The sequence below is a fragment of the Macrobrachium rosenbergii genome, unplaced genomic scaffold (genome assembly GCF_040412425.1).
Source record: "Macrobrachium rosenbergii isolate ZJJX-2024 unplaced genomic scaffold, ASM4041242v1 171, whole genome shotgun sequence".
Lineage (NCBI taxonomy): Eukaryota > Metazoa > Arthropoda > Malacostraca > Decapoda > Palaemonidae > Macrobrachium > Macrobrachium rosenbergii.
This window is the reverse complement of record NW_027100729.1, coordinates 1,678,791-1,703,910: the sequence shown is the minus strand read 5'-3', so window position 1 is coordinate 1,703,910 and position 25,120 is coordinate 1,678,791. Positions and strand designations below refer to the sequence as shown.

General features: G+C 45.1%; 3 protein-coding genes across 5 annotated transcripts in view; 1 reads left to right on the top strand and 2 right to left on the bottom strand.

Annotated features, from left to right (window-relative positions):
* Positions 1–25,120, top strand: part of LOC136838191 (uncharacterized) — a 217,875-nt gene that overhangs the window by 87,631 nt on the left and 105,124 nt on the right. The gene's annotated exons all lie outside the window — the stretch shown is intronic.
* Positions 1–25,120, bottom strand: part of LOC136838140 (zinc finger protein 585A-like) — a 376,081-nt gene that overhangs the window by 294,784 nt on the left and 56,177 nt on the right. The window lies entirely within an intron of this gene.
* Positions 16,858–25,120, bottom strand: part of LOC136838173 (zinc finger protein 569-like) — a 160,768-nt gene continuing 152,505 nt past the window's right edge. For all 3 annotated transcript variants that reach the window (XM_067103047.1, XM_067103049.1, XM_067103048.1), the window contains one exon: positions 16,858–19,747. In XM_067103047.1, coding sequence (XP_066959148.1) covers positions 17,578–19,527 — 1,950 coding nt within the window. In that variant the 5' untranslated portion in view covers positions 19,528–19,747 and the 3' untranslated portion in view covers positions 16,858–17,577. The remainder of the gene's footprint in view (positions 19,748–25,120) is intronic.

Here is a 25,120-nt window from a genome sequence, read left to right as displayed (position 1 = left end):
AGGAAGAGGAACCAAGACACCTGGGTGCCTCGGCCCTTTCTCTTGCACTGCTCCCGAACTGGGCCAAGGAAAATCTCTCCAGACCAGATCGGGATACTCGATATTCCATAGAATCTCGAGTACTCGGGCGACTTTGTGACGAGCGCCGAAGCAGCCCCATCTTAGAGGCAGAACCTCTATGACTCAGGAACGGGATCACAAACTGAGGTCTGCGCGCCCGCGGCTTCCGAAACACAAAACCCACAGCTATGCCAATCGCTTTCCAAACCCGAAGGTCGGGAAGAGCCAACGAGAGACCCACTGCCTCCTCGGAGGGAGGCAGTCCCTAGACGTCCAAGGGCATCAAGGGGAAAAAGCAGCATTCCTCTCCTTCGGCCGATGGAGGTCTGTCCGATTCTCGGGACCCCCTTGGACCTCTGGAGAGGAAAGGAAGACGCAGCAGAAGACAAAATCAAAGATAAGATATATAGAAGAGGCGGGGCTACTTCCACAGGGCAACTTCCTTCACCTCCTCCGACATCTACAGGATGGTGGACACAAAACATCAGCAACCTCCAGGAGTAGTCCAGCAGGAGACACAACGGACGCAGCCAGGACACCACCACCAGGAGAAGCATAGTCAGGACAGCCGATGCAGAAATTTCGACGGCAATTCAGAAGGCAGGAGCTACTGCGGCCAGGAACATCACCTCAACAGGACAACTTCCTACATCTTCTTTGCGACATCTTCTTGGGATGGCGAACATACCAACCCCTGGGAGCTGGCTGGAACACGAGGCGGCCCGGGCATGACCGCCAGAAGCGGTAGGAATGATCAGGATAGCGATGCAGGAGCTACGGCACAGGTTCGGAGGGCAGGAGCTATTGCAACGACCAGGAACGTCACTTCCACAAGGCCACTTCCTTCCCTTTCACGCCAACACCTTCTACAGGATGGCTGACATCGTAATCTCCAGGGCAGCTGGCAGGAACACAACGGAAGCGGCCCCGGGCATGATCACTAGGAGAAGAAGTGGGCACAATCCAGGACATCGATGCAGGAGCTACGTTAGGCGGTTGGGCAGGAGCTACTGCAGCGGACAGAAAGTCATTTGAAAGTCACCAGCAGCGACGGGAGGCGATGAGAGCGGCTGCGGCAGGAGACCAGGAAGAGCAGCCAGAGACTTTCATCAGAGTTGACAAGAGCATAACACAAGGAACAGCAGGAGCAGATGGACCACAGATGCGCGGAAGCATTGCAACAGCATACATGAAAACCAGCAATGACAGCGATCGATCATCGGCTGGAACAGGAGAATCAGAGCGATCCCGACATGGAAATATGTCACCTAATCAGGTACTGTGGTCGATCCCGAAGCAACACTGAATGAATGTCGGGACTGCTTCATGCAAGATATTCTTGATATATCCAGCCAACTACTGCTGTGTCTGCAATGCTCACTGTGAACCTGAAGAAAAAGCAAAGATGATTAGTAGAGAGTTCCTCTCATGCAAGGGAGACTGCCCTACGCGGCTGGAGAGTATTCTACAAGAGGTCACGAACCCTCCCCGCCCCTGGTCTTCGCCCGACAAGCGAGTGAAGAGGGCGAAGGAGAGAGATCTACTAAAGGGGAGAAGGAAGAACCTACGGAAAGAGAAAAAAGGAGGGAGGGGAGGCCACCAAGGGCAACGTGGAAGCGGAACTTATCGACGATGCCTGCAACCTCCTGTTCGGCCCGCAATTCTCTAAGCGCAGGCGGCGAGCAACACTCAGCATAAGTAGGAAGAAATTAGTGATAGCCCTTATATGTAGGCGGAAGCGAAAGGGAACTAACTCTTACGTCCCAATGGATGTAGAAGTGAAGATATTGCGTCCCAAACTAAATCTCCAGAAAGTACAGCGCCTTCAGTATTCGGTACAGGGCTGCTGGAAGAGAAGTACCACTTGGTTACGCTACTCAGTTATGCCCTTAGCCGTCAAACTGAACACAGGCAGGAACGACGGCTTACGCAAGGTTATCACAAATCGTGGGTTTGTATTAATAAATATCAGAAACGCATTACATATAAACAAAAAAACAGAAAGATCCACGGGATGCCAAGAGCTTAACGACAGTCAGGCGGAGAAGAGAGGCGAAAACACGTCAACAGCGCGCGACCAGTAAACTGGAATGTTTACATCCGAGACGGCGGTGTCCCGCCTACCTGGCAGTGAATTACTGCTAACCACCTTAACTCAAAAGTTTATGACGTTTCCAGCCTGCGCTGAAAGTAATTCCCCCTAATATAAAGGACCGAGGGTTTGTACACTGTGTCGTGGCAAACCCTTTTTGGCATTCAGTGCAAACGAAAGGCCAGTCTCTCCAGTATGAATTTTCATGTGTAATTGCAGGGAAGCTATTCAAACGTGTGTAACTTTTTGGGCAATTAAAGCAAGTGAATGAAGGCTATCAGTATGATGTCTGATGTGGATTTGAGACTTTCAGAATGAGGAAAATAACCAATTTTAAAAGGAAATTGTATTTTCTAACTACTCCCTAAACCCAGAGTCCTTTATTGGGATTACTTTCAGGCGTGGAGGCTGAAACAGCCGTTGAACTTAAAACAGGTGGTTAGGCGGTTAACTACTGTCGGGGGGCAGGAACATCGCCTGCCCGGATGTAAACATTGAATACCTTCGTGAGTATCAGATTGAGGGGTGGCATGAGGTGGGCATAAAGTGTAAAGGACCTCAGGTTTGTATAGTTAGGAAAAATACAATTTACTTTTAAAAATTATTATTTGTTCCGACACAATATACAAACCCTCAGTCCTTTCCATTAGGAAGACTCACTGATTGGAGGGAGGAATCTGAGAGAATCTCTCTGAACTGACTGGAGTTCACCACCTTGTCTTCCTTCACAATTAGAAGTGAGCTTGAGGAAGGGAAAACTACGCCTCTGACAAGATCGGGTTGTAAGCGCCGGGATCGGTTGTCCAGACTTCTGGAGTCCTTTGCATGAAGAGAAACGTCAGTTCATGCAAAGTAGGCTAGGAAGAATTTGACGTCGGATGACAATAAGGCAAATACAAGCATTGAGTTTGTCTCTCATAGTCGTAGAAGTCTCCTTCCTCCCTTGCAAAGAGGAAGGAGTGGGGTTGCCTAATGGCCTGAGCAGGTAGGCAGGGCTCCCGTTCGTGCTTACCTGCCTTGATCACCACATCCAGCTTGTAGCGGCATGTCCGCTCCTGCCCGTGGGAAGAGAGCCAGGATGGGGAGAAGAGAGAGGCCAGTCACTCAACATTTCAATCTCCCAATCACAACCATACAACCAGGATGCAACCTGTCCTGTTAGAGGAACGGATAAGCTACACAACTTGTTGAGCAGCGCCACAGGACCCAAGGAAAAAGTGTCAAGGACTTGTGTACAACATCTAGGAGGTAGAAGGAGGTGAAGGTAGTCTGCTGGGACCACCGCCTTCGGCACCTGTGACACCGACATATTCTTCTTCAGATACAGGGACGGACCAATGCTGCAGACCTCACGTGAACTCTGGGCGAAGCCCTACCGGTGTAGTCTTCTCCTGGCAAATGCGCTCTCATATCGTCCTCACAAAGCCAAAAAGAGATGGTGTTCTTGGACACTTCTTTGTGGGTGAGCCAGTGCTAACAAAGTGCGTCCCGACCTCGGGCCGGGCGCGAGTTCTCTTCAGATAGCGCCACGCCTCTGTAGGACTGGTAACATCCTGTCTGATTCGTACCTGCCAGGAGTCCTCTAGGGAGGATTGTGAAGGACTCGGGCCGTCGTCAGGGACCGAAGGATTCTAAAGTGCTATTCGAAATCTGGGACCGAAATCAAGCATAACGGATCCCCATCCCCTCAAGTGTTTAGCATCAAAGGAAAGTCCATGAAGTTTGGTTACTCTTTTCACTGATGCTACGGCAACCAAGAAAACGGTCTTGAGGGTCAGATCCTGTCTGATGACTCTCGTAAAGGCTCATACGGTGAGCAGGTCAGGCTCCTCAGGACAGAGTCACATCCATGAGGCCTGAGATCCCCTGGTGGGCAAGACCGTTCGAAGCTGCCATGGTGAAATCTCGAAGAGGAGGAGGAGATGTCCTACTCCTTTCAGCCATTAAGACTAGGCGAGTGGCGGTAGCCTTTCACAGCTGAAACGGAGAGAAGCTTCTCTCGGCTTGAAGGAAGACGGAAGTCCCGGCTGCTGGAACAGTATTGGCTCCACGACCACAGAGATACCCCTTCAGTACCAACCGAAGGCGGACCACTTTCCCTGGTATACGCTGTGGAGGATCTTCTGAAATTATCCTGCCATCTCTGTTGCTGTGCGGCGTGAAAAGCCTCTCGCTTGCAAGAGATGGTGGACAACCTCCAGCCGTGAAGACACGGGGAATGCACTGCCAGGTGGAACCGCTCTGTGTGAGGTTGAAGCAGGAGGTTGGGCCAGGGGGGAATCTCTCTCGGCGCCTCGGAGAGGAGAGCTAGCAGGTCCGGGTACCAAAAGGCCTGAGGCCATTTGGGTGCCACCAGAGTCATTCTGAGATTGGGGTGATGTCATAGGCTGATCACTCGGCAGATCAGGGCAGAGAGATGGAAAGGCGTATGCATCGAGATTGTCCACGGTGTTGGGCATCCTCCGCCCAGCGGCCCATGGGTCTCATGCGACAGAACGAACCTGGAGTTTTCTGTTGTGCCAGTGTGAATGAATCGATGGCTGGATGCCCCCCATGGGTCGAACAGCCTTTCCGCTGGTTCTGATGGAGGGACCATTTGGTCCCTACCACCTGTCTGGCAGCTGAGCTTGTCTGCGCTGGCTTGTTCCTCTTGCCCTGGAATGTACCTGGCTGACAGCTCTACCGAGTGAGCCACAGCCCACTCATGCACCTGCATCGTCAACTGATGAAGCTGGTGGGACACCAGTCCCCCCTGCTTGTTGACGTATGCCACTACCGTGGTATTGTCGCTCATCAGTACCACGGAGTGTCCCATCACTCGATCCCGGAACTCTTGGAGGGCCAGGAAGGCCGCCTTGAGTTCCAGGATGTTGATGTGAAGGTGCTCTTCGTCTCGGTGCCACACTCCCGAAGTCAGCAACTCCTCCAGGTGTGTGCCCCATCCCTCGGTCTGAAAACTAAAAGCATGTCGGAGAAAGTATGCAGGATCTCCTATCAAAGAGGTTCCTGTCGTCTAACCACCAGCAAGGTCCTCCTTCCTCACACCTCCTCGGAAGAGGGATGAGGAAGGACTGGAGATCTTGGGACTGGGATGTCTCCTTCAGTCTCCACTGGAGAGACTGCAGGTGAAGGCGCCAGTGGTACTAGTTTCTCCAAGATAACAGGTGACGATGACGACTTGCCATTACCGAGCTGGCTGCTCCCTGCCGTGACAGGAACAGCTGTGCCTGCCTGAACTTGCTGATACGAGTCCGGGGAAAGACTTTCGCTGCCACGTATCTATCCAGCATGCCCAGGTACTTTATCCTCTGCTTGGGAGTACCCAAGGATCTGACCTCCAGATTTACCATGATCCTAGATCTCGGCAAAACTCAAAGGAGACGATCCCTGTCCTGTAACAACTGTGGTGAGCTTCGCGGGGACAGCCAGTCGTCGAAGAGATACCTCAGAGGCGTATCCCGATGCGAGTGGGCTGGCTGACACGGAAGAATACTCTCGTGGAACACCTGGGAGCGGTCAGAGCCCAAAGCAAAGTGCTCTGAATTGGAAGACCGACTCCCCGAGGACGAAGCGGAGGTACTTGCGAGAGGACAGATGGATGGGTATTTGGAAATACGCATCCTTCAGGTCCACCGTAAGCATGAAGTCGTTCTCCCTGATGGAGGCCAGCACAGTTTGCGCTGTTTCCATCGTGAACCGAGTCTGGCGAACGAAACGGTTCAAGGGAGAGAGGTCTATGACCGATCTCCATCCCTAGGGCTTTCTCTCTGAGAAGGCGGCTGTAAAGCCTGGAGACTGGTCCGACACGACTTCTACTGCACCCTTGATCAGCATGGCTTGCACTTCTTGTAAATCTTGATTAATCATGGCGACCTGGAACATATGTCTGGAGATGGACCGGAGTAGGTGAGGAGGCCGAGACTTCGAAGGGTGTAGTAGATATCCTCCCAAAGGACATCCACTATCAGGTCTCGGCTCCATGTTGCTGCCAAGTTGCCCAATGGCTCGATGACCCCCACCTTCAGCAACTTTGGGAACACCGCCTAGTGTTTCCCCTTCTTCTTCTTCTTACCCTTGCCCACACTGGCAGAGAGTGGGCTGAAAGAAGAGACAGGAGTAGCGCCCCCTTCTCAGGAAAGAAGAGGCTGGGTATTCCCCTTGGGATTATCGAACTGGGACTTTGGGGCCAAGGGAAGTGCCAGCCTGGCCCGAAGACCTGACGCAGTGGGATCACGAAGACCACCGGGTCTTAGCCACTGCCTGGTGGACAAACCGGTCACTGTCATTAACGCAGCTTGCCCACCCGTGGCGTCCACCAGCTCTCTGGGGAAGAGAGAGGAGGAACAGCAGCAGTTCATTCCGCAGGGCAATAATGACTCAGGACCTACAGACCTGGCAAGCGAGAGAACGGCATCCTTGCTGGCACGGTTGGCCACGGGTTGCAGTCTGAGCGAGGTAGGAGATAGCCCTAACCCCAGACTGGCACAGTCTCCCAAAGGCAGAGTCCTCCCCAGGTACAATAGCGCCTGAGGAAGCAGCTACCTTCGATACTGTGAAGGACCACAGATCGAGCCAGGAGACTGTTTGGAAGGCACGCCATGTGATGGCAGTTGCAACTTCTTGCTGAGAGAGGGAGATACTCTCTGCAGTCAACTGCTGCAACGACAGACCCGGATCCAAACAAGTCAGGTCCAGGTCAACCTGCTTAGTCAGCACCGCCCCTTCCACTGGTGCGTATAAGCGCTTCTGTCGAGGCAGAGGAGGAGGAAGATGCTTGTCCAAGCGGCTCGAACGAAGCGAACTGTCTTGCCCAGACACAAGACCGTTCACCTGGTCGAGTACCCCCTCGGCAAGCGTGGACCACGGCAGCCCTGACAGGTTCCTTCTTACGGTCACAGAAGGATTCGGCGCGGACGATCCACAGATGGGCGTGGTCCTTTCCCAAGGTCATTGTGCTGTGAATCAGCGCGATAACCTCCATAAAAAGTCCTCTGTATTTCAGGGTGTCTGCATCCTGGGGCAGAGGACCCTCAGTCCCTTCAGAGTCTGTCCTCCCGAACTCCTCTCCCTGGGAGGGAGGGCCTCGGCAGACCCCGTGGACCTTCCTGAACCCTTGTGGGCGTGGGACCTGGTCGAACCAAAGGACCGAGCCAGGTTCGTACCCCCACGCAGCAGAACTCTGAGGAGAACACTCCCCAGAGTTCCTCCTCTCCGACTCGTGGCCCCTGGAAGAAACCGAAGGGGCGGAGGGGACAGGCGAGGAAGATCAGGCGCTCCCACTGGCTTTACTGGCAGAACCAGCAGAGGCAGAGGGCCGAGAGCGGTCACCAACCCGCAGTGATGACGAGCCCCCGGGTCGAGGAGACTGCTTTCGACCAGGTGAAGCAATCTCCCGAGGAGAGCGGAGCGGCTCGTGAGAGCCAAGCACTCGCCTCCCCCGAGCCAGGCTGGCCGCGTGGACGTGGCTGGGGACTGGGAGGAGTCGAACGTGTGGCTGGCTGGCGCGAGCTTGCACTGTCCTCTGGACGCGCCCCAGTCTTCTTCGAGGCTGGAGCCTCTCGGGAAGACTGAGCAGGGGACCTCTTCCCCACCTCTCCTTGCGTTCGCACTATCCCGGGAACTTGACTTGGCACCTGAAGGAGTGCCAGCAGGAAGAGACGGAGCTCCTGCATGCCCCGGCTCTTTCTTCGCCCCCGCCCTGGTCTGTACAGCGAAGTTTCTCCTGTATCAGACTGGGGTACCAGATCTCCTTGGGGACCCGAATTTTCGGAGCAACTACGCAAGCAGTGTCCAGCGCCAGACTTCGCTGGCCTTCCAGCGTAGGAAGTTTCTTAGGCACAGCGGGAGTGCAGGCCTTGGTCTGCCGCCCGCAACTCCAGTGCCACTGGCCCGGGGCCAGGGCAGTAGTTCCTGATCCGGTCGGGAAGAGCCGTGAAGATCCACTGCCTTCCCATGGAAGGAGCGGACCCTTAGAAGCCTCGGTGCGGGCTTCTTGTGTAAGAGGAGGCAGACTTCTTCTTGGCTGCGAAGCCTCGGGCGGAAGAAGCAGCAGGCGAGCGGCGATGAAGGCGAAGATGAAGGCAGCGATACCTTCCTAGACCTCTTCTTCTTCTTCTTCACCATCTGCTTCAGGAATGTCGTCAAGTCCCCAAGCCAGGAAAGCGAGGCTGCAGACTCAGGAACAGCAGGAGGGGCTGCAGCAGAAGGCACATCCCGGGCAGAGACCACGGAGCTCGAGCCAGCATTTGCCTGGGTGGAGACAGCCGCGCGTCGGCCAGAGGAACAAAAGTGGGGGGCCGGGTCTGAGCGCCGCCCTCCCGCGAGGATATTCAAGTCAGGCTGCGCCAGGGTCGATGGGATGGGGACTGGAACAGACGAAGGGCCGGGCTGGAAAGTCAGACGAGGAACAGAAGTCGTGGACAAGCCAGGGTCAGCAACGGGGGCAGCGACAGTCACATACGGGTATGATGACGTCACCATGTAGGCGGGGCCAGCGCGCGGCGTGAAAGGGCCAGGAAGCGAGGCAGCAGAACGGCGTGTTGCAAGCGCGGGTGACGCCCGACGCAGGTGTCTAGATGCGATGCAACTGCCGGGAGCTGGGCGGAAATCTCGACTGGTGGCGGTCGTGGCTGGTGACTGTCGTTGCCGGTGGAAGTCATGACTGGAGGCGGGGACGAAGGCCAATCCCTCCAGTGACGTGCCAAGTAGACCCAGGTGTAGCCAGAATGAACCTGGGATTGGTGCCTGGCTATCCAGCCCGAGACCTGAAGTGAGAGTCGGGTTAATACATGAAGCCTCTACCCGCTCCGGAAGAAAAAACTCCCCTCCGGAACGGGAAGAGACCTCAGAGAGGATGTCCCAATCCAACTCTCCCCCGCACTCTTCCACAAACGATGAAACGAAAGAGGAAGGGGAGGGGGAGTCCTCACCCGAGGGAGAGGGAGCAAGCAGGGGAAGTTCGCCGGGAGGGAGAAACGAGCCCGACACATTCGCCACCACTGGAGTCGTTGGGCGTGTTTCCCTCGGACGACTCCTTGGTAGGCTACGACGTGTGTCTCCTCCCCTCGAACTTACCCCATTGCTCGGAGGACCAAGAACAACACTCACTACAGGGGTCGTCGCGTGAACACACACGCCCCCTGCAAGATGTACAGAGGGCGTGTGGGTCCGCGTCGACTCTAGATCTAAAAGAGTTGCACTTTTTACCCCCTACCCCATGACACCTGCGCTGGGGATAGGAGTTAGATGGTTTCTCCATTACAAACAAAAAAAGAGTAAATTTCCCACAAAAAGTAGAAAAGAAAGCTGTCCAGGCAGAGAGCGGCAAACAACGTCCGTTACTCTGGCCGAAAACAAGTGGAATGTTTACATCCGAACGGCCGGTACTTCCACCTCCCGGACATTAGTTAACTGCCTAACCACCTTATTTGAAGTTCAATGGCCGTTTCCAGCCTACGCCTGAAAGTAATCCCTAATGTAAGGGACCAGGGGTTTGTATATTGTGTCGGAACAAATATTGGTCTGTGGACACCATCAAGTGCCTTCTTGTAATCAACAAAAACCATCAAAAAGGGATTTTTAAATTCCAGCTTAGTAAAGCAAAACACTATATGCATATTAGGGCTTGTATTCTTCTACACAGCTGAAACAAGATTTACAACCATTTTGGTTTATTTTTTTCAGGAGTTCTGAGACATTTAGGTTTGCTTTAGTGACCTAGTTTGATCAAGTTGAGACTTTTAGGTTTTTTCAGCTTACATAATATTTTTCTTTTACTAGTTTTTCTTCTCATTCACTTGAAAAATCCTAGTCTGACACAGTCATGCCCTGGGCCACAATGACTGCATGACAGACCATACCCAAACAAGCATCTGCAATGAAACTGGAAGTCTAACTTGCTAAAATCACCACCAAAGTTAATAAAAAAGTTATGGTAAAACTGAAGACTACTACCAAAGACTGGTTCCTGCAAGTTGAGGGGGGGGGGCTTCCCCCCTACCACTGGTAGCTAACAGCTTTGTTTGAAAGTTAATGGCCGTTCCAGCTGGCGTCGCAAGCAAAACCCTGTGTAGAGACCAGAGGTTTGTATTTGTGTGGGAAAAACAGCTAGTTGCCAAACCAGAGGGGCACAGTACTTGTCTTACATTTTGCCATAATTTGGAATAAGAGCCATTTTTTTGACAACCAATCTTCAAGTGCCAAAGCCTCTCCTACACCCTCAAGCCCAGCCTACCCTTACAGGGCCACGTAGGCCCAAATTCACCTTGACAAAGAAACTGAAAGGAAAATTGGTCAAAATCAAAACCAGAAACTTCACTTCAATGAAACAAACGGTAATAAACAAAGGCAATAATGACTCCTGGCCTAACCTAACCTGGCTCTGAGCCCAACTGAGCCCAAGAGACCTGGGTAGGCTTCCATTTGCTGAACCAGAGGAAACAGAAAAGCAAATTGGGGTAGATTACAGTTTCGTATGCTGGGCCGCCTAACTCATTATTCCCGACCCGAGATCCCTCCGCCAAGGTAAGTAGTTCTACCTAAACAGCTGACGACCAACGACCCGAAATGCCCCGAGTCCTACCGAGCCGACCCGACATGCCCCGAGACCTACCTTGCCCCGCGACCTTCCTCAGTCTCTTCCGGGTTCAAGCCTTGCAAACATGGCTACTTGCGTAGCGTATCCTACCCACGCGGAATTTGCATCTAAGAATCCAGTGACCCTTGAATAGAGCCGTTTCAACACCCGCCAAAATGCGGTCTAATGTTCCCGAAACACAACAATCACGGGACGCAGCCATCCAAACGGATTGGTCAATTACACGAGGTCCTGTTCCCCCAGTTCCAGTTGTCCAGATCCCGCCGAAAGGCAGTGCCCCAGCGCCAAAACGAAGAAAAATGGAGCCACGGGAAACCGGCCAGTGCGGATTTCTCAGATCGATTCCGACTTGGTGAAGGATGCGTGCAATTTCGAATAGTTATACATTTACTAATTTCACGGCCCATCTGGGGGTCCGGGGCGGCCCCCGCCAGGTAAGGACACGCCGTCCTGTGTTAGGTTAGGTTGGTTTCGTTAGTTTTGGTGGCGACCTGGGTCGGTGGGGTCAGGGGGCGAAGCCCCGGCCAGGTAAGGGCACGCCGACCTAGGTTCGGTTAGGTCGGTTTCGTCAGATTGCGTCGCCATCTTGTTGTATCCGTCCGCCGGTACCCACTGCCACCTGGTGGTGGGTCTCGGCTACGAAATCGGCAGCCGAAACCCACAGCATACGAAAATGTAACCGCGCCGCAAATGGGTCAAAATGAAACCCAGAAACTTCAATAAAATCAGTTACATAAAATAATAAAGCTAATACTGACTCCAAGCCTAGCCTGACCCAATCTAGCCTTACAGAGGCCGGGTTATGCTTTCCATACAATCGGAACAGCCAATCCCAAAGCAAAAGCGACCCTCAGGCAGCGACTTCAAAGCCAAAACACAATTTAAATAACCTAAATAACCTAAATAACAGTTCCAATCAATTAAATCAGGCTTAAATAACGCCTACATCACGTTGGCCATCGTAACCTTTTTCTAACCATACTTAACTCAAAATCTCGAATTTAGTCAAATTTTCTTTACTCAAAATGAACTTCAATCACTGAATGGCCTCGGCTGACCTTCGGCGTTATTTAAATAAGATTTAAATAACGGAAACATCGGTTTAAATGGATCAAATAACGCTCAAAGAGGACTGACCATCGTCACCTTCGCCTTCAAGAGACGGGAAATGCCTCACTTCATTCAACCATAATTAACTCAAAAACTCAAATTTAACCAAATTTTTAACTCACAAAATTAACATCGAACGTTGATTGACCTTCAATTCAACCATTCGGTCAATATTTCCTGTTGAAATTGATTGATTTGTGGTCGATTCTTTGTATTCAGTAACACACGAAACTACGTTTTGTTTTGTTTACGTTACTCGGCCACTTTCCACCATATATTATTTGAGTCTGTTTGGGTTAATAATGGCGCTTTTAAACGTTATAGATTTATAAAAATGCAATAATTATAATTATATTACATGATTCTAATATAAAATTCATTTATTTTACTTATAAATTTAATTAATGAAGCATTTTTGGCGAAGCAATTATTTTCTACCCTATGTATTATGTTGTATTAGTGGATAGGATTTTTCTTTGAAACGGCTCCTCCTCCCTTGCTCGTTTTATTCCTCTTCTTTTTTGTGTGTGTGTGTGATTAAGTTGAAGTTTTTTGTCTCTGTAAAGCCACAATTCTTTCCCATTTTCAATTTCCTCCTTCTTCAGATCTTTAAATAAGAGTATAATAGCTTTCAATTCCTCTTTGTTTTACCGATATGGCTGTTGCACAAAACTCTATCTTTCTAATCTCTATACTGTATATATATATATATATATATATATATATATATATATATATATATATATATATATATATATATATATATATATATATATATATATAGAGTAAGACATTCTGTATCTTCTTCCCCTTTTATCCTATTCCTGTCCTCTAATTGCAGTGTGCCTGGTCTAGCCCCACTGGTCAGCACTGTTCTCCCAGTGTTGTCATACCAGGTTCCTTCTCTCGTGTTTCCTTTATATCTTCTGTAGATTCCTCATGTTGTCTTGTCATTCATTTCTCCCCCATGCTTTCCTGTCCAAGTTACTGATTGTTTCTTTTAGCTGCTTATTTACCTTCAAGCGATTCAGTTTTACTAAAGTTTATGTTCAGTTGTTTCATATAGTCTCTCTTTCAGTTGCAGGACCCAAGGGGGTTTCTTGTTTTCATACTGATCCCTGGTTACTCCTGTAGGAGCCTGTTTCCACCACTCTCAAGTGTGTGTTTCGGATAGAATAGCCTGTTCTCCACATCTCTTGAGTGGCAGGAAGGAAGGAAGAAGAGGCCCCTATTTCTGATCTTAACGCACAACTTGCTGTGTAACTTGGTGCTGTCAGGATTGTTATATAGACTTGATTGTCTACTTTTTGTAGTTCATTTACGGTTTCTTGTCTTAGAGTTTCATGACTTCCACAGCTACATGAAGGATGACATCATCGCTAATCCTTTCCAATACAGTTTTCTTGTCTTCACCTGCTGCAGCTTTTGCTGATGACTGCATCGGCCATATTTGCCTTTTTCTGCTCTGCTTTGATTTGGTCCCTTTTTGTCTTCTGTCCTCTGAGGCTTCTTTTGTCTTTCATGCTGCTGGTCGTTACACCCAGGTAGCACCTTCTCTGCTTCTTAATATTTCTGTTCCTTCTGTGTGCTGCTTATCTTCTACATCATCAATACCATACCAATTGTTGAATATTAATATATTGCTTTGTCTTTGTTATATTGAGGCCACATTCGCTTGCTATTTCCATAAGGGTTTGTATTGTTATCTCTTCAAGGGTGTCACGTCCTGGGATTACTCCATCGTCTGCATATAATAGTGCCACTGTCCTTATAACTTCATTCCTGAGGCCTCTCTCTCGTTGTGCTTTCTATTTTCTTGATTATCAAGTAAGTTATGAGCAGAAAGAATATGGTTGAGCCATTTCACCTGTGCACTATTGCATTTGTTACATTTAGCTCTTTTTGTTCGACATTGCTGAGGCACAGACTTCTTGTGTATGATATGCTGTTGATTCTATGGTGCTGCTCATGCAATTGTTCGATGGGGTAGGTGTCTCAGCTCTGCAATATATATATATATACATATATTATATATATATATATATATATATATATATATATATATATATATATATATATATATATATAATAAATGTACATATATTTGACCATGAGTCAGTATGTTGTAATATGAAGCCTTGGTTAATTAAAGTCCTTAGAAGCATTAAAGGACACAGAGAGACCTCTGCCTTTGTACACATCACTCTTACCTGACTTTGCAATTTTTGCTTACTGTGTCAAGAGATATTTTGGCCACTTATTTCACGACATAAAATGTGAAAACTTCTAACACTGTATAGCAACTGTATTTGCAGGTTAATCTGGCCTCATGATAGCACAGGCTCTTGTTCCTAAATATGCCTGTAATTTGTAGAGCAAGCCATAGGTCCTATACAGGTGATTAAGAGGTTTATGCTGTTGCAACAATGTCTGAAATTGCTGGTGAATATTACTCCTGCACTGACAGAAAGAGAGAGAGAGAGAGAGAGAGAGAGAGAGAGAGAGAGAGAGAGAGAGAGAGAGAGAGAGAGAGAGCATTGAATGGATTATAGAGTTTAGGCCAAAGGAAGGTTTGAAAGGTGTAACAGGAGGAGAAACCCAGAGGTCTAGCAGTTGCAACATCCCAGATGTCCAACAAGCTACAGGTGTGGGATTCCTTCCTCAGCTCTTTCAGACCAGGAAGGTATTCCCGGCTGGGCAGAACCAACCAGTCGGTTCAGAGAATTGCCCAGACTCCCCCCACCAATAGCTAAGTCTCCTATGTAGAGAACAAAGGCTTTTATTTGTGTAGGAACAAAAGGCAAATTTTTTAGTAATTTCTACTTTTCCTAAAATACAAACCTGAAGGTCTTTGCATTTACGGCCCACCTCAGCCACCCCTCATTCTGGTACCTGGGCCAAAAGGCAAAGTGGAGTACAAACTGACAAATATGGTGAGGGGAAAGGGTACTACTTTCCTGGGGCCTGGCAGTCTGGGGGCCCATGACAGTAGCTTATTTATTTTAACTTTTCTTTTTAGAGAAAAAACAAAATCATAGGATGAAGGATGCTGAAGGGGTACATGCTCCCCTAACATTACTATTATCAATTATTTATTATTTCTTTTTAAATTTTAATAAGTGATGATCGACTATATTTTGGGTACTTGCATTTACTCTTGCAATGAATTCATACAAACTAATTGAGTTGATATATTCCTAATATTTCACTGAAGCCTGTGGCTGGACACTTGAACTGTGTGAGGCCTGGGATGGAGGTGGTGGTGTGAGGCTCCCAGGGGTAGAGGGAGAGTGTGGGAGGGGCTCCCTTTTTATGCAAGTACTGGGGCCTGAAAGGGTGATGCCTAGGCCCTGACGAGGGGGCAGGACTTCCCCCCTCCCACCATCAGTAGTTCATGACTGTGTCTGAAAACTGAACAGCCATTCCAACTCGCGTCTGCAGGCCAAATCCCTAAGTACAGAACTGCAGGTTTGTATGTTACGAAAAATACAAATTACTTTAATAAAAATTGGCTATTTTGAGTCCATCCTTTAGATGACAACAGAATTCCTGTGTTTTGAAAAATGTAGTTTTATTCCTTTGTAGGAAAAGCTCTTGAAGAAGACAATTATTTCTCAGGTTATGGGAAAATCTGTTTGTTTTTATTCAGTACAAGGTCACTTCAATGGTAGCTGTTGTAAGTAAATCGTAGTACATCATATACTGATACTGCTACTTCAATATTTACTTCAAATGGTAAAAAAGTTAGTTGCAAAAATGTAGGGTTTGCTGATAGGCCAACATTGTGGCGAGAGTGTACAAAAATAAGTGTACAAAAATACAATTGGTCTGAAACAAAACATAGGAGCATTTTAGCTTATCACATGCTGTGAGGCGATTCAAATAGTATTTGATACTACACATGAGAAACAAGCAACACAGGCAGTCCCTGAGTTACAACAGAGATCCTTTCCTGAGGCAGTGATGTAAGTCAAATACGCCTTAAGTCAGATCTTAATAATAATAATAATAATAATAATAATAATAATAATAATAATAATAATAATAATAATAATAAAAATAATAAATAATAATAATAATAATAATAATAATAATAATAATAATAATAATAATAATAATACTGTATTCTTTATTTCAACTAACACAATCTGGATACATGAGATAAAACACTAAAAATAAAAATACACACAATCTAGATACAAAAGATATAATGATAAAAATGATAAATACAGTAATAGTACTTACCCCTAAAAAAATTATAAAAATGAAAAACTGAGTAATTTACATGTAATCAACAAATCTACTGAACTTTGTACAATGTAAATTTAATTGCATAGTAAAGTACTTAAAGGTACTGCCTGTCCATACAACACAAACAAAAGACTACGTATTCCTTTAGTTCTTGTTCACTTTTCATTCAGTCCCAACTGTTAAATTAGAATGCATTGGGGGCAACAATTACTTCATACCCATATAAGTCAAAGACACAACAAAACGATTACGCACGGCATTTAGATCTTGTTTGCTGCTCATCAGTTGTAACCACTTAAAAACTACTGTACATGATACCTGTAAGTCTCTCTCTCTTTACTCAGCAGGTTCAAAAGCTCTTGTTATCAATTTAGGCAAATGTGAAGTGCAATCTTTCTTTTTAGTCTTCGAAGGTAATGCCAATTGCAGTCTTGCATCTCTCTCTCTCTCTCTCACTTTTACCAGCACTCAAGGATTGATTTCCAGTCCTTAGAGAACTCTGCATGTGTCACCTTGTTTCTAAAAACTGCTTGCATTCAAAGAACTCAAAGTACAATACATGATAAATTAAATATCCTTTAATGGACTGTAATTAATATCATTGCATCAATCAGTACTTTCAGTAAACATCTTGCAATACGTTTAAAAATCGTTTAAACCAATAATATACGAAAGCCTAAGCTCTAGTAGCTTCAGATGTTTTGGAAGGAGAACATTTTTTATGCCATACCAAATAAATAACAGAATGAAATGTTTATTAGAGTTTTAATGTGGGAGCAACAAAGTGCAGTACAAAATAGTGGCTAATTTCAATATCAAATAAACATGTATGTGAATACATGTGCATTTACATACATGTATACATCATAATGCTGTGCATTTGCACATTTCTCTTTTTCCCCAAGGATTATTCTTAACAAAAAAAAAAAAAAAAAAAAAAAAAAGATTTTTCAAGTTTGGCCCACATAAACAGCTCTGGCAATGTGAATAGGTAGAGAGAGTAGGTAAGATGCATTCCAAATAATGATAATTTCCATGATAAAATCAATTATTTGGATTCTTACCAACTGTTAAAGTGGAAACCCACCCAGCCTTCCCACATCTCAGTGGGTAGTCATGAAGAATTCTGACAAGAATGTGAACATTCCAGTGCCACCTGGTGGGAAACAGGTGATTACAGAGACAGACATTATTTTTTTTATTTTGTATGCCAATCGACCCTAATGTTGTGATGGTATAAGCTAAATTTAAGAGTAGGTAAGATTCATTCAAACTAATTGACATTTACACCCATGAAGTGTTTTTTTACCATGACCTCAAATTTCGAATCTCCACAAGAACCTTGGATATATTACAGCAAATAATTGAGGGTTTGCTGTAAATGGCTACTTTCTAGTAAGGATTCTCATTTAAATTATATGTTTCCTGGCAGATGCTTTCCCACATTTATGCATATGAATGACTTCCTTCAAGTATGAATTCTCATATGGTGTGTGAGATGTGATTTCTGGGAAAATGCTTTCCCACATTCCTTGCACATGAATGGCTTCTCACCAGTATGCATTCTCATATGAACTGTAAGACTTGGTTTCTGGGAAAATGCTTTCCCACATTCCTTGCACATGAATGGCTTCTCACCAGTATGCATTCTCATATGAACTGTAAGACTTGGTTTCTGGGAAAATGCTTTCCCACATTCCTTGCACATGAATGGCTTCTCACCAGTATGCATTCTCATATGAACTGTAAGACTTGGTTTCTGGGAAAATGCTTTCCCACATTCCTTGCACATGAATGGCTTCTCACCAGTATGCATTCTCATATGAACTGTAAGACTTGGTTTCTGGGAAAATGCTTTGCCACATTCCTTGCACATGAATGGCTTCTCTCCAGTATGCATTGTCACATGAGCTGTAAGATTTACTTTCTGAGAAAATGCTTTCCCACATTCCTTGCACATGAATGGCTTCTCACCAGTATGGATTCTCGTATGAACTGTAAGACTTGGTTTATTGGAAAATGCTTTCTTACATTCGTTGCACATGAATGGCTTCTCACCAGTATGCATTCTCATATGAACTGTAAGACTTGGTTTCTTGGAAAATGCTTTCCCACATTCCTTGCACATGAATGGCTTCTCACCAGTATGCATTCTCATATGAAGTGTAAGACTTGGTTTCTGGGAAAATGCTTTCCCACATTCCTTGCATATGAATGGCTTCTCTCTAGTATGGATTCTCATATGAACTGTAAGATCTGGTTTCTTGGAGAATGTTTTCCCACATTCCTTGCACATGAATGGCTTCTCACCAGTATGCATTCTCATATGAACTGTAAGATGTTCTTTTTTGGAAAATGCTTTCCCACATTCCTTGCACATGAATGGCTTCTTGCCAGTATGCATTCTCATATGAACTGTAAGATATTCTTTCTTGGAAAATGCTTGCCCACATTCCTTGCACATGAATGGCTTCTCACCAGCATGGATTCTCATATGAACTGTATGACTTAGTTTCTTTGAAAATGCTTTCCCACATTCCTTGCACATGAATGGCTTCTCACCAGTATGCATTCTCATATGAACTGTAAGACTTGGTTTCTGGGAAAATGCTTTCCCACATTCCTTGCACATGAATGGCTTCTCTCCAGTATGGATTCTCATATGACGTGTAAGATTTGGTTTCTGGGAAAATGCTTTCTCACATTCCATGCACATGAATGGCTTCTCTCGGGTAGGATTTGTGATATGACTTGTAAGATTAATTTTCTTGTAAAATGCTTTCTCACAGTCAGTGGATCTGAAAGGCTTCTCTCCATTGTGACTATTCCTTCTTTCTTGTTTTACTTCTTTTTTGCAAGTTAGTGGATCTTTTTCATTCACTACTGAATTCATTTCATATGAATATTCATCATCTTCGTTAGACTCACAGAATACCTCTGGCTCTATTTTGATGTCCATCAGTGGATCCAGAGAAAAAGAGTCACCACCACTGGTTTCACTAAAGGCAGCCATGTTGCTGTTTTCTCTATTTATGGAAGGGTGTGATAATGCATCTTTAGTTTCACTTTTCAACGTAAATTCTGGAGAATGTTCTGGATTCATTCTTGGGATGTGTCCAACTTTCAAAAAAATTTTTTCCCAATATGTTACACTTGGTGAACCTTTTTCAATCTGTACTGAATTCATTTTATTTGAATATGCATCACCTTCATTAGACTTAAAGAATACTTCTGGCCCTGCCTTGATATCCATCAGTGGATCCACAGACATAAAGTTACTATCACTGGTTTCACTAAAGGCAGCCATGTTGCTGTTTTCTTGATTTATGAAAGGTAGAGGTATTGCACCTTCAGTTTCACTTTTCAAAGGTAATTCTAGAGAATGTTCTGGATTCATTTTAGCCTTTTGTCCTGCCATGTTCTGTAATGACAATGTGTTCAGTTGACAACTCTAAACACAAAATTGTTTACAAATGATTATCCAACAAACCTGTTATAAATTAAGTACTACAATATCTCGAAGGACTACAACCAGATTTCATTGCTGATGTTTGAATCTAATATTCAGAACAGATTTTAGTTGTTGTAATTTGCTGCTCAAAACTGACGAAGGAAGGAAGGTTCTTCTGAGTGAGAATCTGAAATCAAAGATTGCAACACAGAATTAGAAAACATAATGCCAGAACTGAAGCAAAATAAATAAAATTTAATTAAGGTGTGCATTTGACAGTACTATCCAAATATTAATACAATCTAACCAAATGTTGTCCAGACAGCATCAAAACATTCCAGAGGGAACAAAGCAACAATAGATTCAGTTAATATTGACTCCCACTCTCTCACATCTGAAAACCTTCTTAGCTTACCATTACAGTATTACTTATGAACATATCCTTATTAACAAATCAAAGGCCAGGAATAGAAAATGCAAGAGACCAGCATAAGAATTTTGTGGGGTAACAGCAGGAAGGGCACAGTACACAGTGACCCCCATTTTTACACGCTTCGTTTTGTTGCAGATTTCTGTGGAACACAACATTCACTTGTCCGGGGGGGAAACTTCATTCATTTGCAGATTTTTCTTTGGGCCATATCTCTACAATTATCATTAATTCACTTTGTTTGTGGATCAACACTGTGTATTCACTAATTACTGTAATTTTTCATTAAAATGTACGTATATTGAGAGAGAGAGAGAGAGAGAGAGAGAACACAAGGATTTTTTAATAAGTGTATGGGAGATGGTGAGGACTAACCACAAATAACGTAAACCAAGAACTTACTGAAGTAAATAATTTTTCTATCATAAGTGTATTTGTACGTAATCACAAAAATACTAACACGACATAACAAACCTAGCATTCCGTCTGGAGGTACATATCCTGTCGCTCTGAACTACCCATGTATTTTAGATATGCTCTATACAGTAGTATTATACTAAAATACATACCTGTACAGTAAATATCATTTCAAAATCATCTTACAACAAAGGAAAATATCAATATTCAATATGTAAAATGTACGCCCAGCATTACAGTATGCGCAGAACGATGCGCAAAGTTATGTAGGTCAAAGAAAACTTGTGTCTCTGAATGTCAGGGGATACTTGAGAGTAACAGTTGTAGGCAGGTACTAAATTTTGCAACATGACTTGGAAATGATATTAGGGTGTTCTGGGATGATAGTTTGAGGTATATTTTTTTTTGAACTGTCACCTTTGGCGATGAGCTGTTAAAATAGGCAGTTATAAGCGTTTTAGTTTAAGGGGTACAGGGTACAGTATTTGGCAGTTATAAGCATTTCTAGAGGGAATTTTTCATTTCCGCAGTAGGTTCTGAAACCTATCCCCATGTAAAAGTGGGAGAGCACTGTACAGCAAATGCTTAATTATAGGGGATCCAGTTATACATAACACCATAGTATCCACAGATGCCTTAGACAATAAGAAGAAAAAATTGTAAAGGTGAATTGAGTAGTAATTTCAAGAGGGATGAAAGTTTTCAAATTAGTTTCACCGATTGTTACTGTAGACACAATACAGGAGTAGCTACTAAGACCAGCAACACTGATGACAGTCTCGGAAGGTACATGCTGCTACATTTCCTCAAATATGACACATTTTTATCAGAGGCATACGAACCAGAGCTTTTTATGAAGGAGTATCTATCAGAGCAAGTTGGAAATTGGTTAACTGGTGGTTAAGAAGAGTGAGTAAGGGAATTCGCTCACTAACATGTCATCACCAAGCACTTCTTCTTTTGGCCTGATGAACAAAGAGGGCTGGTTGAGATGGGAGATATAATAAGGGATTTTGACAAAGGAAAAATCTATTTCTGGGTGAAGCCCTGTGTCGCCCAGTGAAATGTCCCATATAGCACACATTTCTAGGTATAAATATTTGCTAGATATACCAGAGAAAAAAGCTATACAGCTAATAGGATGCCAGAGTTACTACCTCTGGAGCGATCATCCTCATAGGATGTCGGTATGTCATCTAGGAGCGAGTGGAAGCCACTACCACAGATGCTTAACCCAAATAGATCTCTCCTCTCCCAAAACCCCTCTACCTAAGGGGTGCCGTTACAGCGGTCCTTCTCCGCTCGCTACTACTACTTCTACCCAGAACCTTCATCCCGAAATAGCACCCAAGCTTTGGCCAGCCTAGGGTGGGAAAAAGAGGGAAGGGTTCACTGGGCGACACAGGTCTTCACCCAGAAATAGATTTTTCCTTTGTCAAAATCCCTTTTCTGGGATCGACCTGTGTCGCCGAGTGAAATAGTAGCAGAGAATTGGCCATAAAAGCTTGTTAAATATAAAAGGTCAATGTCAAAATCAAAAAAATTTTTGCTAAGAAAAATAAAAATATTTTTGAATATGCTTTTTACTTATCCAAATAATATAACAAATTATTTAAATCTTGTATATGTTAAGTAAGTATACAAAACAATGTAGCTTAAGATATTGCTTAACAATCTAACTAAAAAACCATCACCTAAATTAACAAATAGTGGTGAAAATGAATAAGGATGGTATGTACAAAGACAGGAGTGGTTTGTGAAGCAACCCAAACCCAGTCAACAAGGTAGAAAGGCAGGGAATACAAGCGAGGCAGGTAGGTGAGAGGTATACCAATCGGCAGGGCAAGCAAACTAAATCACAAATTACAACTTAAATAACATAATACTAAGCTGACTCTGGAGAAACAATGTTCCCTGCAGCGACAGCAGAAAATTTTAGAGCCTCTAAGGACTTAAGGTAGTGACGTTTAAAAACTCTTGGAGATTTCCAGCCCGTATATTTCTTAATTTCATCAAAATTCATATGTTGAAAGTAATTAACTGAGGTGGCTACAGCACGGATATCATGGACCTGGGGAATTGAATCCGGGTTGGCTTGTTTAATAAAATAAAGAATTTGTTGTCTAATACCATTCAAGGAGATGGTTCCACCATTCTCTCTAACAAAAAGGGGACCTGAAGACCTTTGAGAAGTCCTTTCCAGGTAAGCTTTCAAGGTAACTACCGGACATAAGGAAGGATCTTCCGGAAGAGGGATGATCTTCCAGGGAGACCACCTATTTTGAGGATCTTCGTTCTTGGCTAAAAAGGTTTGGTCCGGAGAAAGTAGAACCTCTCCTGATGGGAGGAAATCCACATGATTCGACTCTCTAGAAAGGGCTGAAAGTTCAGAGATTCTAGCTCCTGAAGCCAGGCTAATTAAAAACAGCGTCTTCCTAAGAAGAGTCAAATAAGAGCAAGATTCATTGTTTGTGTCTGAGGCTAATCTTAGTATGTCATTTAAAAACCAAGAAACCGTTTTAGGACGTGCTGTTGGTCTAAGACGAGCACAAGCTTTAGGAATAGAGGAAAAATACGAATCTGTTAAGTCAATGTTAAATCCCAGTTGAAATATTTTCTTTATGGCGGATTTAGTCGTAGTAATAGTACTAGCAGCTAGGCCTTTATCAAAAAGGGCTTTAAAAAATGAGATTGTGAGATTTTTAGTCATTGTATGAACGTCTGATTCTTTTAGAAAGTTGCGAAGTTTTCTTACTGCCGAATCATACTGACATAGAGTAGATTCTCTCTTATCTGATTCTAGAAACATTGTATTCAAAGGATCAATATTAGCATTTTTCTGTGCCGTGAACTTCATGAAATCCATAAAGTTAGGGCATTCAACATTCCTGAGGAAGCTGACACAGTCTGAGTTTGTACTACTTGGGTTAACTTTGGATGAGGAATCTGTTTGGCTCTGAGTTTCAACTCTAATAGAAGGGGAAACCAGTTGCGCTTCGGCCAGTTGGGGGCTACTAGAGCTATCTGGCCTCTGAATGACCTGAGTTTGTGTAGAACTTTCAACAGAAGATTTACTGGTGGGAACAGGTACACCTTCTGCCATTTGTTCCAGTCTACTGACATTGCATCCGTGGCGTAGGCTCGAGGGTCCAGGTTCGGAGCTATATAAAAAGGTAGTTTGTGATTTGATTCCGTGGCAAACAGGTCCACCTGAAGTCCCGGAATCTGTTGGGAAATCTAGTTGAAGGAATTCTTGTCCAGAGACCATTCTGGTTCCAAAGGAGTCGTTCTTGACAGGGAATCTGCAATCACGTTTCTTACTCCTAACAGATGCGTGGCGGACAAGTGTCAATGGTTTTTCATTGCTAATGAAAAGATTGCTATCATTGCATGGTTTATGTGACTTGATTTGGAACCTCCCTTGTTCAGACAATGAACTATCACTGCACTGTCCAGGACTAATCTGATATGTATGTTCCTGGCTGGACGTAAGCGTTTCAGAGTCAGGAAAACCGCCATCGCCTCTAGAATATTGATATGGAAGTGACGAAAAAGATTCGACCAGGTTCCTTGAACTTTTTTGTATTGTGAGTAACCTCCCCATCCGGTCAGAGATGCGTCTGTGTGGATGATCAGAGCTGGTGGAGGGAATTGTAGAGGAATTGATTTGGAAAGACTTTTGGCCGTTGTCCAAGGTCGGAGTCTTTTCTTTAAGATTGGAGGTATGAGGGAGACTTTGTCCCTGAGATTGTAATTGGCTCGACTCCGCCACACTCGATTTATGTCCTTCAGTTTTGCTTTGAGAAGTAGATCTGTTACTGATGCAAACTGAAGAGAACCTAAGATTCTTTCTTGAGTGCGACGAGAGGCTCGTTTGCACCTGAGAAACTGTCTCGTTGCTTTGGCTATCTCTTTGCATTTTGCCGGCAGAATTGAAAGTTTGTGGGTGTTTAAATCCCACTGGGTTCCCAGCCATTGAAATTGGGATGCCGGAATCAGACAAGATTTCTTTGTATTTATGTGAAATCCTAGATACTCTAGAAACTGAATGACCTTTCTGGTCGCCTTCCGGCACTCGGTGTCGTTGGGAGCCCAGATTAGCCAATCGTCTAGGTAAGCCACGAGCCTGATGCCTTGAGACCTCAGTTCCTGACCACAGTTTCTCCTAGTTTGGTGAAGATCCTGGGTGCTATGTTGAGCCCGAAAGGCATTACTCTGAAGGAGTAAGCCTGTTTGCCTAGTCTGAATCCTAGGTAGGGAGAGAAGTTTCTTGCTATCGGGACATGATAATATGCATCTGTAAGATCTATGGAGGTGGTGACGACCCCATGGGGAAGTAAGGTCCACACCTGAGAGACGGTCAACATACGGAACTTGTCGCATTGGATATAAGAATTCAGAGTTGATAGGTCCAATATCACTTTTCTTTTGTCTGAGTCTTTCTTTGGCACGCTGAACAAGCGTCCTTGAAATTTTAGATGTCTGACTTTCTTTATTGCCTTCCTTAGAAGAAGGTCTTTTGCATATTCTAGCAGATCCGGTGTTGGGGTCTGATAGAATCTGACTGGTGGAGGAGGCCCTTCTATCCAGCTCCACCCTAGACCCTTTGAAACATTACTGTGGGCCCATGGACTGAAGGTCCAATGGTCCCTGTGAAGGTGCAAACTCCCACCTACCTGAGGAAGCTCATTTGTTTGAGGGCTTATTATCTCT